The following is a 17,250-nucleotide window of genomic DNA, read 5'->3' as shown; positions in this document are numbered from 1 at the left end:
CCATGTATGTGTCCAACTGCACAGTGGTGGGTGTATAAGATTGAGAACACATCCTTGCGGGGCACCAAGGATTATGGCAGTGGATGATTTGTCACCTATCCTCACTGATTGTGGTCTGTTGGTCAGGAAGTTGAGGATCCAGTTGCAGAGGCGAGGTGAGTGCCTACTCCAAGTTCCAGGAGTTTGGAGATGAGTTGTACAAGATGCTGGTGATGCAGCATTTGGAGTACTGTGTTCAATTTTGGTCACCCTGCTCTAGGATGTTGTTGAGCTGGAAAGAGCATCAAGAAGATCCACGAGGATGTTGCCAGGACTTGAAGGTCTGAGCTATAAGGAGAGGTTGAGCAGGCTAGGACTTTTTTCATTGGAGCATAGGAGGGTGAGGGGTGATCTTATAGAGGTGTACATGGTCATGAGGGGGATCTAGAACCAGAGCATAGGTTTAAGGTGAATGTGGAAGGTTTTAATAGGAAACTGAAAGGAAACTTTTTCACAGACGGTGGTGGGTATATGGAACAAGCTGCCAGAAGATAGTTGAGGCAGGTACTATAACAATATTTGAATGGGACATGGACCAAACGTGGGCAGGTGGGGCTAGCATAGACGGGACATCTTGGTTAGCGTGGGCAAGTTGGATCAAAGGGCCTGTTTCTGTGCTGAATGATACTAAGCCTCAATGGCTGTCAAGTCCAAGTACAAAAGGTAGAGCAAAGGGAAAGGTACAATGATAACTTTCCTCAAAGCTGGCTCTGTCAATTATATACTTGGTAAATACTCAGTGTAGATGTGACACCTTCATTTAGAGTAAATCATCTATGTTGCAATATTCAATCCCCCTGGTATTCTCATTCCAAGGCATCTCCAAGTTAATGGGGGGATGGGTTGTGTAGAGAGGGAATGGTCCAGACCACGCTTGGAGATTGGAAAAAATAATACATCCCCCCCCCCCCCCCCAACAAATTCTGAGAGCCCAAATTGGTCCAATGGTTCCTTTACTGTCACCTGTATAGTGAAATACATTTTCATGAAATACAGTGAACGATACAGTGAAATACAGCTCAGCAAGACTATCCCCGGACATAAGCATAATCACACCCAGTCAATAAAGAATGTACAGAACAGCGCACTGAGTCTATATGCAAGTGGTGCCATTCTACAATCCCAGCTGCAGCTGGCCACAAAGACCCGTTGCAGCCTTCGCCTACATTTCGGATTGCCTGCGATCCAATGTCCCTCTCCACACCTTGCCTTCTTCAACCCATGTCTGAGGGACGGAGAAGGTAAGATCCTCCCGCCCCCCCCCCGTTCTTTTTAGCCTTCCTTTTTCCAGCATCCGCTGCTGTCCCTGTCTCCTTCCACCCCCTTCCCGATTTCGGGTCCACGTGGTGAGCTGGGGCCAAGCTCGGTGGCCTTCCCTCTCTGGACGAGATGGGCCTGTGGTTCCCTCCTCTCCTGTCCACATACTGGCCCTGGGTCAGACTCCCTCCGGTCCACATACTGGCCCTGGGTCAGACCCCTCCTCTCCTGTCATGGGGCGAGCAGAGACGGGCTCGGCGGCAACCTCTCCGGGCTGGTTCTCGTTACCACGGCAGCGAGCCAAGCCTGTTGTCGGGCATGGCCACAGCCCGTCAGGATGCAACCTTGTGCCACGTCTTATTTGGGTCACGGTTTGAAAGAGTGAACTTCTGTTACTCAAAGGCAGGGTCACCCGCATTGGAAAGTAACATCAAGATCTCGGAGAATGGCCAGAAAGAGCATGGTCAAAGATCTGAATGAACAGCGGGAACCTGATGTTACCTAGCCTGCTGAACATTCCCATTCCATGTTGGGGTTAGCTACACTTGGAAAACCATCACATCTTACACTCTAGTTTAACAGGAGGGGGCTCTCAAGTTTTATCATCATCCATGAAGTTTATCACCGTGAATTTGATTTTTGAAAGATTGTTACCTCGAGTTCGACTTCTGGATTTTTTTTGTGTTTCTTCCTTGTTTTCGCCTGTATCGTCATCTGTATCAATCAGTGCAAAGAATTCCTCGAGATTCTCCCCTTCTGCCTTGGCGAGGCTGAAGTTACCGTACTTCAGAGTGCCTGGCCCATCAACCAGTATCTGTGGGAGGGCAGAAAAAGAGAATACAGTAATATGGCAATTTCTCTAATTTCCCCCTCCACCCCACTCTCTCCCTTCTTTGCCCACCCCAGTCGCCCTACCAGTTCAACTGTTCACATCCTTGTATCCCTCTCCTAGTCTTAGCTTCCCCAGCCAACAATGGGCCATTATGGGCTCCACCCTTCCTGAGGTCATTTGAGGCTTCGACTGCTGGCTGCGGGAGATTCGATCGCCCTGACGGATGGTTCGACTGCCCCGACCGCGGGAGAAGAATGAGGGAAGAAGATTGAACTTTATTGCTTTCCATCACAGTGAGAAATGTGGGGAGTCCGCTGTGGTGGATGTTTATTTTAACTTTTATATAGTTGTGTGCCTTGTTGCTTTATTTTTGGTATGACTGCATGGTAATTCGCATATCACGGTACCTTGATTGGTGCATGCGACAATAAAAGACCTTTGAAACCTTTGTTGCCAACCCTGATTTGTTCCGACCTTTACTTGTCTCCAATTTCTCCCCGGTAGGCACGGCTATCCCGCCGCGGTCTCTGGTGGGACCAAGAACCCCTCCGAAGGCTCGCGATCAGTGGGACAGGGAACCCGCCCAAAGGCTCGATAGCACCCAATGCCTCCAGCGTCCTCAAGGTCGGCTGCAGGAAGTTCCCCTGGGACACAAAGTTGGCCGGGCGAGGAGAGGGACGTCGGTTCGCGGGAGCTGCTCCAGTACATCGAGCGTGCGGCCGAACGGACATTCAATAATAGCGACAATAATGGCGGCGCCCGCATGTGTAATATATGCAAAAATAATTTCACTGTGTAGTTGCACATGTGACAAATAAACCACTGTTGACTACTGACCTATACCTTATCTCCAGAAGCTGCCTGACCCGCTGAGTTACTCCAGCATTTTGTGTCTATCTACAACAATACGGTAGGTAGTTAATATGCAATCTTTGGGAAAATAACATTTAAAAGTATACTTCTTGAGCCACATTATGATATTAATTTATAGTCTCAAACGTGGCAAAGCGGGCAATGATTTCCTCAAACTGCTTTCACATCTACCACAGAATAAAATGTCTAACCGCATTTAACAACCACAACTGAAGGGGGATCCCAATCAAAGATAAAGTCAAAGAGCTACACATCATGGAAATACACCCTTCCACCCAGCTTACCCATGCTGACCAAGATGCCCCATCTAAACTCAATATATTTGGTCCATATCCCTCTAAAACTTCCATATCCATGTACCTTTGCCCAAACATCTTTTAAATGTGGTTATAGTAAAAGATATGAAATGAGAGAGAAGGAGGAAGTGGTATTTCAAGGTGGAGACCACAGTACAATGAAAAGCGCGACAACTAATACACAGAGCAACGGAAAATTGAGGAAGGGTCTGGCTAACAATCAGTTGTTTTGGGAAACAAAACCAGGCCAGTTGATTCGGGACAGCATGGAAAAAACTATGGTAGAAATAAAGTCAATTACAAAAACTACTTTGGAAACAAACACATTCATTGTTCAACAACTAAGCCTTACCCAATACAAAAGTGTCCATTTACCTTAGCAGGGTTAAGATCACAAAATACGATGCCCAACTTGTGGATCTGGTGCAAACCCATCATCAGATCAACGCCAAACTCTCGAACTACATCCTCGAGTAAATATTCATCTTGGGCAATAATCATTGCCAGTGAACCTCCTGCAAAAGACACAAGGTGGTTTAGATACATTATTGTCATGGTGTACCAAGGTACGGTGATAGGCTTGGCTTTGCATGCTGTCCATCAGATGAGATAATACCATACATAAATAGAATCAAATCAACCTCGTACAATAGGTAGAACAGAGAAGATACAGAGTGTAGGATATAGTTCTCAGCATTGTAGCGCATCACTTCCAATGTCTACAATGCGGTATAGGTGAATCGGACAGAGCCATAGCTTATGGAGTAGTAGCTCCTTCTCTGGGAAGAACATGTAAAGCATGACACAAAGATCTGTAGAGTAACTCAGCGGGTCAGACAGCATCTCTGGAGAAAAGGAATAGGTGACGTTTCGGGTCGAGACCCTTCTGATGTCACCTTGACGATCGTTGAATGAAAGGACTATTCAGAAGCCTAATATGAGAGGGTAAGATGCTGTTCTTGAGTCTGGTACTGTCAATAGTAGCCGGGATGGTAGAGCTGCTGCCTCACAGCGCCAGAGACCCAAGGTTCCATCCTGACTGGGGGCTTTCTTTGTGGAGTTCTCACAGTCCCCTGTGATTGTGTGCATGTCCTCCGGATACTCCAGTTTCCTCCCTTAGTGTGTAGGGAGTGGATGAGAAAGTGGGTTAACATTAAACTAGTGTCAGCGGGTGGTCGATGTGGACTTAGTGGAATATGCTGTAATTCTAAACTAAATGCTGAAGATTTAAAGTACATTGGAAGAACATTTATCCAATATTGAATGTAGATTTGGGATCTGTGAAATAAAGGCTGAAAATTCTGGGAATACTCAGGAATAATCAGGTGAGAGAAATAGTTACACTTTGAGGTCTTTGCCCCATCTTCCTGTAGATGACAAATGAACAATCAATGTAAAACAAAGAACTGCAGGTGCTGGTTAATACACAAAAGGACACAGAATGCTGGAGTCACTATGGATAGCACAGGGAAGTAACATTTCAGAAGAACGGTCCCAACCCAAAAGTTATCAATCCATGTTCTCCAGAGATGCTGCCTGACCCGCTGAGTTACTCCAGCACTCTGTGAAACGTCACCTATCCATGTTCTGCAGAGATGCTGCCTGACCCGCTGAGTTACTCCAGCACTCTGTGGCCTTTAGTAGATGAATGAGTAACCTCTGTTATTGACTCGACATCTATTTCCACAAATGCTGCTCAATGAAAATGGATCCAGAAAAAACACGAATCAATTCAACAAATATTCAAAAAACAGGAACTGGTGGAGACACTCACCAGGCTGAGCAGCCTCTGTGGAGATTGAGGTTACTCAGTCGTCATTATCCATCAACAGGATGATGGGGCAATGACTTAAAATCACGTTGAATTGTTTCTTTCTACTGACTTACAGTGTATTGCCAGAATTTTCAGCCTGTCATTCACAGTTCCTGCATCTACTCAATCTTGGATCAATTCTTTTCAAATGTACTTTGAAGTACTTCATTACTGGGGCATTGAGTACGTCTTTGTAAAACACATCAGACAGGTGCCAGTGATTAAGGCCAGCATCAAGTGCCCCCATGGTCTTGATGCTCCAGACCTACCCTGAAACCCCACTCATCACCTGTACCAGGTGGGCACCCACCATACCTCAAATCCTGCTTCATGCCAAGGTCACCTGGTGCCACTTTCAGAAGATGGGGATGTAATGATGACTCCCAAAGTAGCTACAATGGGCGGCACAGAAGCGCAGCGGTAAAGTTGCTGCCTCACAGCGACAAAGACCCGGGTTCCATCCTGACTACGGGTGCTGTATTTAAGAGGGAGTTAGATGTGGCCCTTGTGGCTAAGGGGATCAGAGGGTATGGAGAGAAGGCAGGTACGGGATACTGAGTTGGATGATCAGCCATGATCATATTGAATGGCGGTGCAGGCTCGAAGGGCCGAATGGCCTACTCCTGCACCTAATTTCTATGTTTCTATGTTTCTATGCTGTCTGTACGAAGTTTGTATGTTCTCCCTGTGACCTGCGTGGGTTTACTCCAGATGCTCCGGTTTCCTCCCACACTCCAAAGATGCGCAGTTTGTAGGTTAATTGGCTTCTGTAAGTTGTCCCAGTGTGTTGGATAGAACTAGTGTACGGGTTGATCTCAGTGGGCTGAAAGGCCTATTTCCACATTGTATCTAAACTGAACTAATATTTTAAACAACATTTAGCAAGAAGGAAAAGCTATTGATTGGTCGGTAGTTTTGTAATTGGAAGGTTATTGATCCCACACAGCTAACGCTCAGTCCCAGTTGTTTTGCATACATTAATAATTTAAATAGAAATGCAAATGGCATGATAAAGGAGGTTGAAAAATGATCCAAAAGTTGGACAGATGGTTGACTGCAAGGAAAAAAGCTTTCAATGCACCATTCAGCTGGACTGGAAAGTTGCAAATTAAATTTAATCCCAAGAAGGGTGAGGTAATGCATTTACGGAATAGCCATTAGGGAATGCACAGTGAATGAAAGAGAGAAAAATGTAAAGGAATAGAGGAACAATAGGGGTCGAGATCCACAGATTCTTCAGATTGAATGAACATAAATAGTACAGCACAGTCACTTCCGTCCACAAGTGAACATTCCCGCACAAGATCCATATCCCCCCCATTCCCTGCACTTCCATGTGGCATAACCAAGCGTCTCTTCAATGCCACTACAGTATCTGCCTCAACCACCACCCCGGCAATATGCTCCATGCACGCACCACCCTCTGTGTATAAAATCTTGACCCGCACATCTCTAAACATTGCCCCTCTCGCCTTAAAGCTATGCCCTCTAGTATTTGATATTTCCATCCTAGTTTCGCTCTACCCTATCTAGGCCTCTCATCATTTCCATCATGTCTCCCCTCAGCTTGGAATACAAAGAGCAGGCAGGTAATGATAGAATGGTACATTGTGCTTGCTGGGCCACAGCTTGAGTACCATCTGGTTGGAGAAATGTGATTACATAGGAGAGGAACAGAAGAGCTATCGGTTACAGTTACAGGACTGGACAATTACAGCTGAGAGAAAGCAATAGAAAGGGCAGCCTTTGGAACAGAGGGAAGAATTAACTGCGTACAAAATCATGAGGGACTTAGTAAAAGGATTTATTTCCCTCGGCTGAAAATTTTAAAAAAACTACAAATATAGATTCAAAGGCCAGTTCAAAGCAACCTAAGGGAGTTGTGGAAAATCATTCACACCAGAACTTTGTTGGGGTCTGCAATTCACTGCTGAAAAAAAAATGAGAAGGTAGAAACCCCATTACATTTAAAAAGTACTTGAATGTGTCCTCAATAAGGCTCGACCAGCAGGACCATAGACCAGTACAGGGGAGGATGGATTGTTCAGCTTTGGCGTTCAGAGCCTGCACCAACCAGTGATCACCCGTACACGAGTTCTATCCTCCACATTAGCCAATTAACCTACAAACCTGCATGTCTTAGGAATATGGGAGCAAACCAGTCCACCTGGAAAAAACCCATGCAGTCACAGGGAAAATGTGCAAACTCCATACAGACAGCACCCAGGTGGAACTGGGGTCTCTGGCACAGTGAGGCAGCAACTCTATGCCACCGTGCCATTCTGAGTGCCATCTGTTTCACACCGGTGGTGAGTATATGGAACGAGCTGCCAGAGGAAGTAGTTGAGGCAGGTACAATTAACATTCAATGGCAGAAACATTTCATAAGCATTTGGACAGCTACATGCACAGGAAAGGTTTAGAGGGATATGGGCCAAATATGGGCAAATGGAAGTAGAGTAAATGGGGAATCTTAGTCGGCATGCATAAGGGGCAGAATGGTCTGTTTCTGTGCTCTGACATTTAAATGATGTTTGGACATGCAAGTGGACAAGCAAGGTTTGGAGGGATATGGTCCAAATGCAGGCCAATAGCTTAGATGAGACATCTAAGTTGGTCCTATGGCCCTGTTTCCGTGCTCAATAACCATATGTACAATTTGGGATGAAAGAAGAAAAAGTGCTGGAATAACTCAGCGGATCAGGCAGCATTTTTGTAGAACATGGATAGGTTATGTTTCAGGTCGGGATCTTTGTTCAGACTGAATGTGGGATGAATGGCCTCATTGTTTGGTAACTTTTCTATGCCTTTATTTCAAGGATTTGAATCCTTACCTGTGCACAGTTCCACCACAAGCCATAGGTGATTGCTCGTCTCATACCACTCATGAAACGATACGATGTTCTGGTGTTCAATACCATGAGTAAGTCGTACCTAGATCAATATATATTAGTACGCATTTGCTTCGTTCTATATTGCAAAATTAAAATACATATATAACGTTATCTGTACCAAGAAAGCAATACCTCAAGTAACAAAATAAACTCAGATAGGCAAGATGCAAAAACAGCACAAATCTATATGGTAGGTCTGCATATTCCCACCAATCAGTTTTTAAGATCCCCAACAATTGCTGATGTTATCAAGTGTAACTCACCCGGTTAGTGATCTCTGGTCTTTTTGATTTATCAATACATAAAATAGCTACAAAATTAATTGTTCCTTTTCTTCTGCCTTTGTAAACAGTAGATTTATTTCCTTTCCCAATTTCTTCATAGAGGATAAAGTTTTCCATTTTGATTATTCTATCAACTGAAATTGAAAAAAACAAATAATCACACGCTGATATTCACTATTTACATCCAATGTTCATTAATAAACATCAGAAGAATTTTCTGAGGCACTTTGGACATTCACATTAAAAAAAAAGCAAAGTTGATTTGAAAAATAACATAGAACCCTCACGGGAACAGGCCCTTCGGCCCACACTGCTTGTGCCAACATGATGCCAAAACCAACTCTATCTGCCTGCCTATACATGATCCATATCCCTCCATTCCCTGCTCATGCGTGTATCTATCCTAACATCACTATTGTATTGCCATAGAGGGAGTACAGAGAAGGTTCACCAGACTGATTCTTGGGATGGCAGGACTTTCATAAGAAGAAACACTGGATAGACTCGGCTTGTACACGCTAGAATTTAGAAGATTGAGGGGGGATCTTACGGAAACTTACAAAATTCTTAAGGGGTTGGACAGGCTAGATGCAGGAAGATTATTCCCGATGTTGGGGAAGTCCAGAACAAGGGGTCACAGTTTAAGGATAAGAGGGAAGTCTTTTAGGACCGAGATGAGAAAATCATTTTTTACACAGAGTGGTGAATCTGTGGAATTCTCTGCCACAGAAGGTAGTTTTTAATCATTCGAAATAAAGATATCATTCATAGTTGAGGCCAGTTCATTGGCTGGATTTAAGAGAGTTAGATGTGGCCCTTGTGGCTAAAGGGATCAGGGTGTATGGAGAGAAGGCAGGTATGGGATATTGATTTGGATGATCAGCCATGATCATATTGAATGGCGGTGCAGGCTCGAAGGGCCGAATGGCCTCCTCCTGCACCTATTTTCTATGTTTCTATTGTATAATTCTCCAACACCACCCCTGGCAGCGTGTTCTGGGCACTCAGCATCTTCTGTGTAAAAAAGCTTCATAACATCATGATCATAAATGATAGAAGCAGAATTGGGTCATTCGGCCCATCAAGTCTACCCTGCCATTCAATCATGGCTGATCTATCTCTCCCTCCTAACACCATTCTCCTGTCTTCTCCCCATAACCCCTGACACCAGTACTAATCAAGAATCTACCTATCTCTGCCTTAAATATATCCACTGACTTGGCCACCACAGCCTTCTGTGGCAAAGAATTCTACAGATTCACCACCTCTGACAAAATAAATTCCTAATTTCCTTCCTAAAATAATATCCTTTAATTCTGAGGCTATGACCTGTAGTCCTAGACTCTCCCACTAATGGAGACGTCCTCTACACATCCACTCTACCAAAGCCTTTCACTATGCAGTGCGTTTCTATGAGGTTCCCCCTCATTCTTCTAAACTCCAGCAAGTACAGGCCCAGTATTTTGATGCTTGCTGCAGTTTAGCAAGTCATATATTAACCTACTCATTCCTGGCATCATTCTCATAAACCTTCTCTGGACCCTCTCCAGAGCCAGCACATCCTTCCTCAGATATTGTTTGTCATATACATACATGATCTGTATGATGGTGTGGTAAATTGGATTAGTAAGTATGTAGATGATACTAAGATATGTGGTGTTGTGGATAATGAAGTAGATTTTCAAAGTCTACAGAGAGATTTAAGCCATTCGGAAGAGTGGGCTGAAAGATGGCAGATGGAGTTTAATGCTGATAAGTGTGAAGTGTTACATGTTGGCAGGACAAATCAAAATAGGATGTACATGGTAAATGGTAGCGAATTGAGGAATGCAGTTGAACAGAGGGATCTAGGAATAACTGTGTATAGTTCCCTGAAGGTGGAATCTCATGTAGATAGGGTGGTAAAGAAAGCTTTTGGTATGCTAGCCTTTATAAATCAGAGCATGAGTATAGAAGTTGGGATGTAATGTTAAAATTGTACAAGGCATTGGTGAGGCCAATTCTGGAGTATGGTGTACAATTGTGGTCGCCAAATTATAGGAAAGATGTCAACAAAATAGAGAGAGTACAGAAGAGATTTACAGAAGAGAATGTTGCCTGGGTTTCAGCACCTGAGTTACAGAGAAAGGTTGAACAAGATAGGTCTTTTTTTTTGGAGCGCAGAAGGTTAAGGGGGGACTTGATAGAGGTCTTTAAAATTATGAGAGGGATAGACAGAGTTGACGTGGATAATCTTTTTCCATTGAGAGTAGGGAAGATTCAAACAAGAGGACGTGATTTGAGAAGTAAGGGACAAAAGTTTAGGGGTAACATGAGGGGGACTTCTTTACTCAGAGAGTGGTAGCTGTGTGGAATGAGCTTCCAGTGGAAGTGGTGGAGGCAGGTTTGATTTTATCATTTAAAAATAAATTGGATAGGTATATGGACGGGAAAGGAATGGAGGGTTATGGTCTGAGTGCAGGTAGACGGGACTAGGTGAGAGTAAGTGTTCGGCAGGGACTAAAAGGGCCGAGATGGCCTGTTTCCGTGCTGTAATTGTTATATGGTTATATGGTGCTTTCAATATAGCAAATGCGGTCTGAGCAGCGCCTTATAGAGCCTCAGCATTACACCACTGTTTTTGTACACAAGCCCTCTCAAAATAAATGCTAACATTGCGTTTGTTTTCTTTATTACCGATTTGACTTGCAAATTAACTTTTTGGGAATCCTGCACCAGCACAAGTCCCTTTGCACCTGCGATTTCTGGATTCTCTCCCCATTTATAAAATAGTCTAAGTCTTTATTCCTACTACCAAAATGCATGACTCCACACTTTGCTACACTATATTCCATTTATCACTTCTCTGCGCTCCCAACTGATCCAAGTCCTTCTGCAGAGTCCCTGCTTTCTCTGCACTACCTGCCTCTCCACCTATTTTCACATCATCCGCAAATTTAACCACAAAGCCTTCGATCCCCTCATCCAAATTATTAATATACACGAAGAGCAGCGGCCCCAGCACCGAGCCCTGTGGAACTCCACTAGTCACTGGCAGCCAACCAAAAAAGCCCCCTTTATTGCCACTCTTTGCCCTCTGCCATCCAGCCAACCTGATATCCATGCTGGTATCTGTCCTTTGATACGCAGGCTCTTATCTTCATACCACGGGCTCTCATCTTCCCCCACACTTGCACTTCCCACAAACTTGCCCCACACTTCTCCTTTGAACTTTGCCCCTCTCACGTTAAAGTTATTCCCACCCTGGGAAAAGAGATTCTGACTTTCCTCCCTATCCACTCTTCTCTTAATCTTATAAACTTCTATAACCTCAACCTCTGACACTCCAGAGTCTGTCAAATATCTCCCTTTAGCCAATACCCTCTAAACCAGTCATCATTCTGGGAAACCCCCTCTGCACCCTTCCTGTAATGGAGCGATCAGAATTGCAAACAATATTCCAAACGCAGCCTAACCAAAAGCCAGTGAAAAAGGGATGCGTTAGCTTTAGGGATCATCAGACCAATGAGACAATGCACATCCAATCCAGAGAATGAGATGAAGAGTCGAGGGGAGTCGACAGAGTCCACACCATTAAATAATTTAAACTCAAGGAGAATAATAAACCAGTGAATGGTCAGGGCTGGTTGAAATGCAAGGACAATGCAAGATTGGATAGAAGCCATGAAGATTTCTGGAAGTGCAGCCAGGGCTGGAGTACTCTGGTTATGATGCTGGAGAATGTCATGAGTGTCGTTCTTTTAAGGAACAAGGAAGACTGAGGTGAAGGTCACAATATAACAGTGCTACACAGACAGAGGTACCAACTCTCAGTTGAGATCAAACACATTTACAGCGCAGGAGACCATACAGCCCACCATGTCGATGCTGGCCAAATATTTCATCCAACCTCTCAGCCCTTGGTCCATATTTAGTTTAGTTTATTGTCACATGTACCAAGGTAGTGAAAAGCTGTTTTTATTGTTAAAAATAGCTATTTTACTCTAAATAATCTTAAAATAGCACAGCCAGGGGATACGGGGAGAAGGCAGGAACGGGGTACTGATTGGGGATGATCAGCCATGATCACATTGAATGGCGGTGCTGGCTCAAAGGGCCAAATAGCCTACTCCTGCACCTATTGTCTATTGTGTGCTGGAGTCAGTGGAAAGACTATACATGATTATAATCAAGCCATCATGATAAAGGATAAGGGAATAATGTTTAGCGCAAGTTAGCACCGTTAGAGTAAGAAATACTGCTGAAGGGGTAGTTTAAAAGAGTTGATCATTGTAATGAATGATTGTAGATCCACTTATGGGACTAGCACACAGAGAGTCACCTGGCTTCAGCACTATCTTGGGTTTTATGTCTCAGTGTCTTATTCGGGTACTACCTATATCCGTTGAGAGTTTTCAGCCTCTGCTGCTCTTCAGTTTAGAGATACAGCATGGAAACAGGCCCCTTGGCCCACCGACTCCGCCCGACCAGCGATCCCCATACACCAACATTAACCGACACACACTAGGGACCATTAACAATTTTACCAAAGCCAATTAACCTACAAACCTGTACATCTTTGGAGTGTGGGAGGAAATCGGAGCACCCGGAGAAAACGTGCACAGGTCATGGGGAGAACGTACAAACTGGACAGACAGCACCTGTGGTCGAACCCAGATCACTGGCGCTGTAAGGCAGTAACTCTACTGCTGCGCTACAGTGCCACCCTTCCATACAATGAAATTCCAGACCCACCCTCTCTCCCCATCACTTGTTAAATGCGGTATAATTCCACCATCCTACACCTCCTCAGTCCCTCTGCCAATTAAATATATGCTCCTCAGTCACTTATCTCTGAGGGAAAAGGTTATTTTGTCTTTATCCAGACGAGGTCTTTCTTAATTTTACATACATTAAAGTTACTAGACCGTACCCTGAGGGATAGGACACACCTATCCATTTAGATGGACAGGGGCTGAAAAGGGAATCAGCTTGGTTTTGTACTTTGGAACTTGGGGCAGTTAATGAATATGTCCTGAGGACAGTCCGTATTAACAGTTGAGGAGGCACTGAACATCTAAAGGTGTATGAAGGTACACAAATCTCAAAGTCAATTTCAAATTCGCAGACGACACCACCATTGTCGGCCAGATATCAAACAATGATGAGATAGAGTGCAGGAAAGAGATGGAGAACCTTGTGTCCTGGTGTCCTTTCTCTCCATGTCAGCAAGACAAAGGATATAGTGATCGACTTCATGAAGCAAAGTGGTACACATATCCCAGTTTGTATTGACACATATCACAGTATGGTATGGCAACTGCTCTGTCTCCGACCGGAAAGCACTGCAGAGGGTGGTGAAAATTGCCCAATGCATCACCGGTTCCTCGCTCCCCTCCATTGAGTCTGTCCAAAGCAAGCGTTGTCTGCGAAGGGCGCTCAGCATCGCCAAGGACTGCTCTCACCCCAACCATGGACTGTTTACCCTCCTACCATCCGGGAGGCGCTACAGGTCTCTCCGTTGCTGGACCAGCAGGTCCAGGAACAGCTTCTTCCCTGCGGCTGTAACACTACTCAACAATGTACCTCGGTGACTACCAATCACCCCCCCCCCCCCTCCCCCGGACACTCCTCCCACAGGAAAAACACTATGACTGTATGCATGTAAATAGTTTTATTTATTGAAATCATATTCTATGTCGCTCTTCCAGGGAGATGCCAACTGCATTTCGTTGTCCCTGTACTGTACACTGACAATGACAATTAAAGTTGAATCTGAATCTGAATGACGGCGCCGAAGTACATCCCATCTACCTAATTCGTGATCCTCGGACTATCTTTAATCAGACTTTAATCAACTTTACCTTGCACTAAACGTTATTCCCTTCTCATGTATCTGTAAAATGTAATCATGTTTTGTCTTTCTGCCGATTGGTTAACATGCAATAAAAACTTTTCACTGTACCTCGGTACACATGACAATAAACTAAACTGAACTGTGCTGGAAGACTGGAGGGTGGCAAATGTTGTGCCTCTCTTCAAGAAAGGATGCAAGGAAAGGGCTGACAACTATTGGCCAGTGAGCTTATTATCTGTGGTCAGAAAGTTACTGGAGAGTATTCTGAGGGACAGGCGAAATGAATAAGTTTATTGGCCAAGTATTCACATGCAAGGAAAAAGCTCCGCCCACAAGTGACAATATGACATACAGTGACAGTTAGGAATGACACATAAAACATTAAACGCATTTAGATGGACAGGGGCTGATTAGGGATAGTCAGCATGGTTTTGTACTTGGGAGGTCGTGTCTCACGAATCAGATTGAGTTTTTTAAAGATGTGACCAAAAGTCTGAGGGCAGAGCTACAGACGTTGTATACATGGATTTCAGTAAGGCATTTGGTCGGCTGCTCTGGAAAGTCAGATCCCATGGGATGCCAGGAGAGATAACTGAATGGATAGAGAATCACTTCCTCTGGTATCCCCAGCACCCGTGGGAGCTGACAGAGACTTCAATGCACACACTGACAACCAGCATCCCTACCACCAGTCACCCACACCAATACACCCCCTCACACATCACCCTCAGTTGCACCCCAAACTCCCCTCACTGCATTGCACCCCCCTCTTTGCACACCCTCAACCCCCCCCCCCCCTTACGTTGCATCTCCCTCACCCTCCCTGTTGCACCATTCTCCTCCTCCCTACATTCCCACTCCCTCCACTGCATCCCATCCCGTTGCACCTACTTCTCCCCCATCCTCCAGATGTTGCACCCCCTCTTGTATCCCCCTCACCCCAAACTCCTGTTGCACCCCCTTCCCACATTGCACCCCGATCCCCTCTGTTCACCCCCCCCCCCCGTGTTGCACCACCTTCACCCCCCCCGTTGCTCCTCACACACCCCTCACACTCCCTCCATTACATCCCAACCCTCGTCCATTGCAGACACCTCTGACACAACCCCCTTCACCCCACCTGTTGCACCTCGCTCACCCCCCTCTTCTGTTACCCCCCCCCCCCCCATCACTGCGTCCTCCACCCCCGGCTGACAGCTCCTCCCTCCCCCTTCCCGTCTCTCCCCCACCATCACTCTACCTCACCACCTTCTCTCCCCCCCTCACCACCACCGCCTCTCTCACTACCCCCCTCCCATCACATCTCTCCCCCCCACTCCCTCATCACCGTCTCCCCCTTCGCCCCTCTCCTCCTCACCTCTCCTTCACCACCAGTCTCCCCTTTCCCGCAGTCCTTGTCCCTCACTGTCTCTCCTCCCCTCACCAGTCTCCCCCAACCCCACCACCATCTCCACCCCCTAGAGTCAGTCTCCCCACTACCAGTCTCTCCTCCCCTCACCAGTCTCTCCCCCCCTCAGCAGTCTCTCCCCCCCTCCTTAACCACAGTCTCCCCATCACCATGTCCCCCCCGTCCCCAGTCTCACTACAGTCTCCCCCAACTCCACCACCATCTCCACCCCCTGGAGTCAGTCTCCCCACTACCAGTCTCTCCCCCCCCCCCTTAACCACAGTCTCCCCCCCACCTTAACCACAGTCCCCCCCCACCGTCCCGTTTCTCCCCATTCTCACCAGTCTCCCCCCCTCAGCAGTCTCTCCCCCCCCTTAACCACAGTCTCCCCCCCTTAACCACAATCTCCCCCCCCTTAACCAGTCTCTCCCCCCCCTTAACCACAGTCTCTCCCCCCTTAACCAGTCTCCCCCCCCCCTTAACCACACTCCCCCCCTTAACCAGTCTCTCCCCCCCTAACCACAGTCTCCCCCCCCCCTCTTAACCAGTCTCTCCCCCCTTAACCACAGTCTCCCCCCCCCTTAACCACAGTCTCCCCCCCCCCTTAACGGGATACTGAGTTGGATGATCAGCCATGATCATATTGAATGGCGGTGCAGGCTCGAAGGGCCGAATGGCCTACTCCTGCACCTATTTTCTGTTAACCACAGTCTCCCCATCACCGTGTCCCCCCCCCCCGTCCCCAGTCTCACTACAGTCTCTCCCTCATCACCGTCTGTCCCCCCTCATCATCATCTCCCCCCTCCCCCCACCTTAACCACAGTCTCCCCCCTCCCCATTCTCCCCTGTTCACCGTCTCTCCCACTCTGCCCCACACACACCAGTCTCCCCCCCACTCTCCCCCCCTCTGCCCCACTGCCCCACACACCAGCCTCCACCACACTCCCCCCACCCTGCCCCACACACACACACCAGTCTCCACCACACTCCCCCACTCTGCCCCACACACACCAGTCTCCACCACACCCCCCCCCTGCCCCACACACACCAGTCTCCACCACACCCCCCCCTCCCCATTCTCGTGTCGCCCCCATTCTCACCGGGACGTTCCCGCAGTGACGGTTGACCGTTGGACGTTGACGGTTGACGTTCCCGCCTCCCCGGCGGCCGGAAGTGCGCTGGGCGCCGGCACAGTGGGAGCAGAGCGGGGGGGGGGGGGTGCGGTGTCCGCCTCCCCCTCCCCCATCCCCGGAGCTGTGCCCCTCTCCCCATGCCCTTCCATCCCCATACAATATACACATCCCCTGCCTGAGGACGAGGGCAGCTAGAGCTGGGTCCCGTGGACAATGTCTCTGTGTCTCCCCTCCACCCCCCCCCCCTTGTGCGGGCGGATAATGGTCGCGCCCCCCCCGCCCCTGGTCACCGCGGCGCCCGTTGCCCCGGCAACCACGGCCGGGCTGGGAGCAGCGTCATGTGCTGGAGTAACTCATGCAGCATCTGTGGACAACATGGATAGGTGACGGTTCCAGTCGGGACCACTCTTAGAAGGCTCTGAAGAAAGGCTCTGAAGAACCTCAGTCTGTAGGCTCCCAACCCAAAAGATCATCTATCCATGTTTTCCAGAGACGCTGTCTGACCTGTTGAGACAATAGACAACAGGTGCAGGAGGAGGCCATTCGGCCCTTCGAGCCAGCACCGCCATTCAATGTGATCATGGCTGATCATCCACAATCAGTACC

The 17,250-nt window shown here is 47.1% G+C and overlaps 1 protein-coding gene across 1 annotated transcript in view; it reads right to left on the bottom strand.

Annotated features, from left to right (window-relative positions):
• The window catches only part of ulk4 (unc-51 like kinase 4), a 324,061-nt gene extending 307,376 nt beyond the window's left edge, over window positions 1-16,685 (bottom strand). The window contains exons 1-5 of the mRNA XM_033015040.1: window positions 16,612-16,685; window positions 8,268-8,422; window positions 7,945-8,044; window positions 3,673-3,812; window positions 1,951-2,110 (exon numbers count right to left, since the gene is read on the bottom strand). Coding sequence (XP_032870931.1) covers window positions 1,951-2,110; window positions 3,673-3,812; window positions 7,945-8,044; window positions 8,268-8,405 — 538 coding nt within the window. The 5' untranslated portion in view covers window positions 8,406-8,422; window positions 16,612-16,685. The remainder of the gene's footprint in view (window positions 1-1,950; window positions 2,111-3,672; window positions 3,813-7,944; window positions 8,045-8,267; window positions 8,423-16,611) is intronic.
• Between the last annotated feature and the right edge of the window lie 565 nt (window positions 16,686-17,250).

The sequence above is a fragment of the Amblyraja radiata genome, chromosome 2 (assembly GCF_010909765.2).
Source record: "Amblyraja radiata isolate CabotCenter1 chromosome 2, sAmbRad1.1.pri, whole genome shotgun sequence".
NCBI lineage: Eukaryota > Metazoa > Chordata > Chondrichthyes > Rajiformes > Rajidae > Amblyraja > Amblyraja radiata.
Note: the sequence above shows the minus strand (reverse complement) of the source record. Positions and strands in the feature narration are given on the sequence as shown.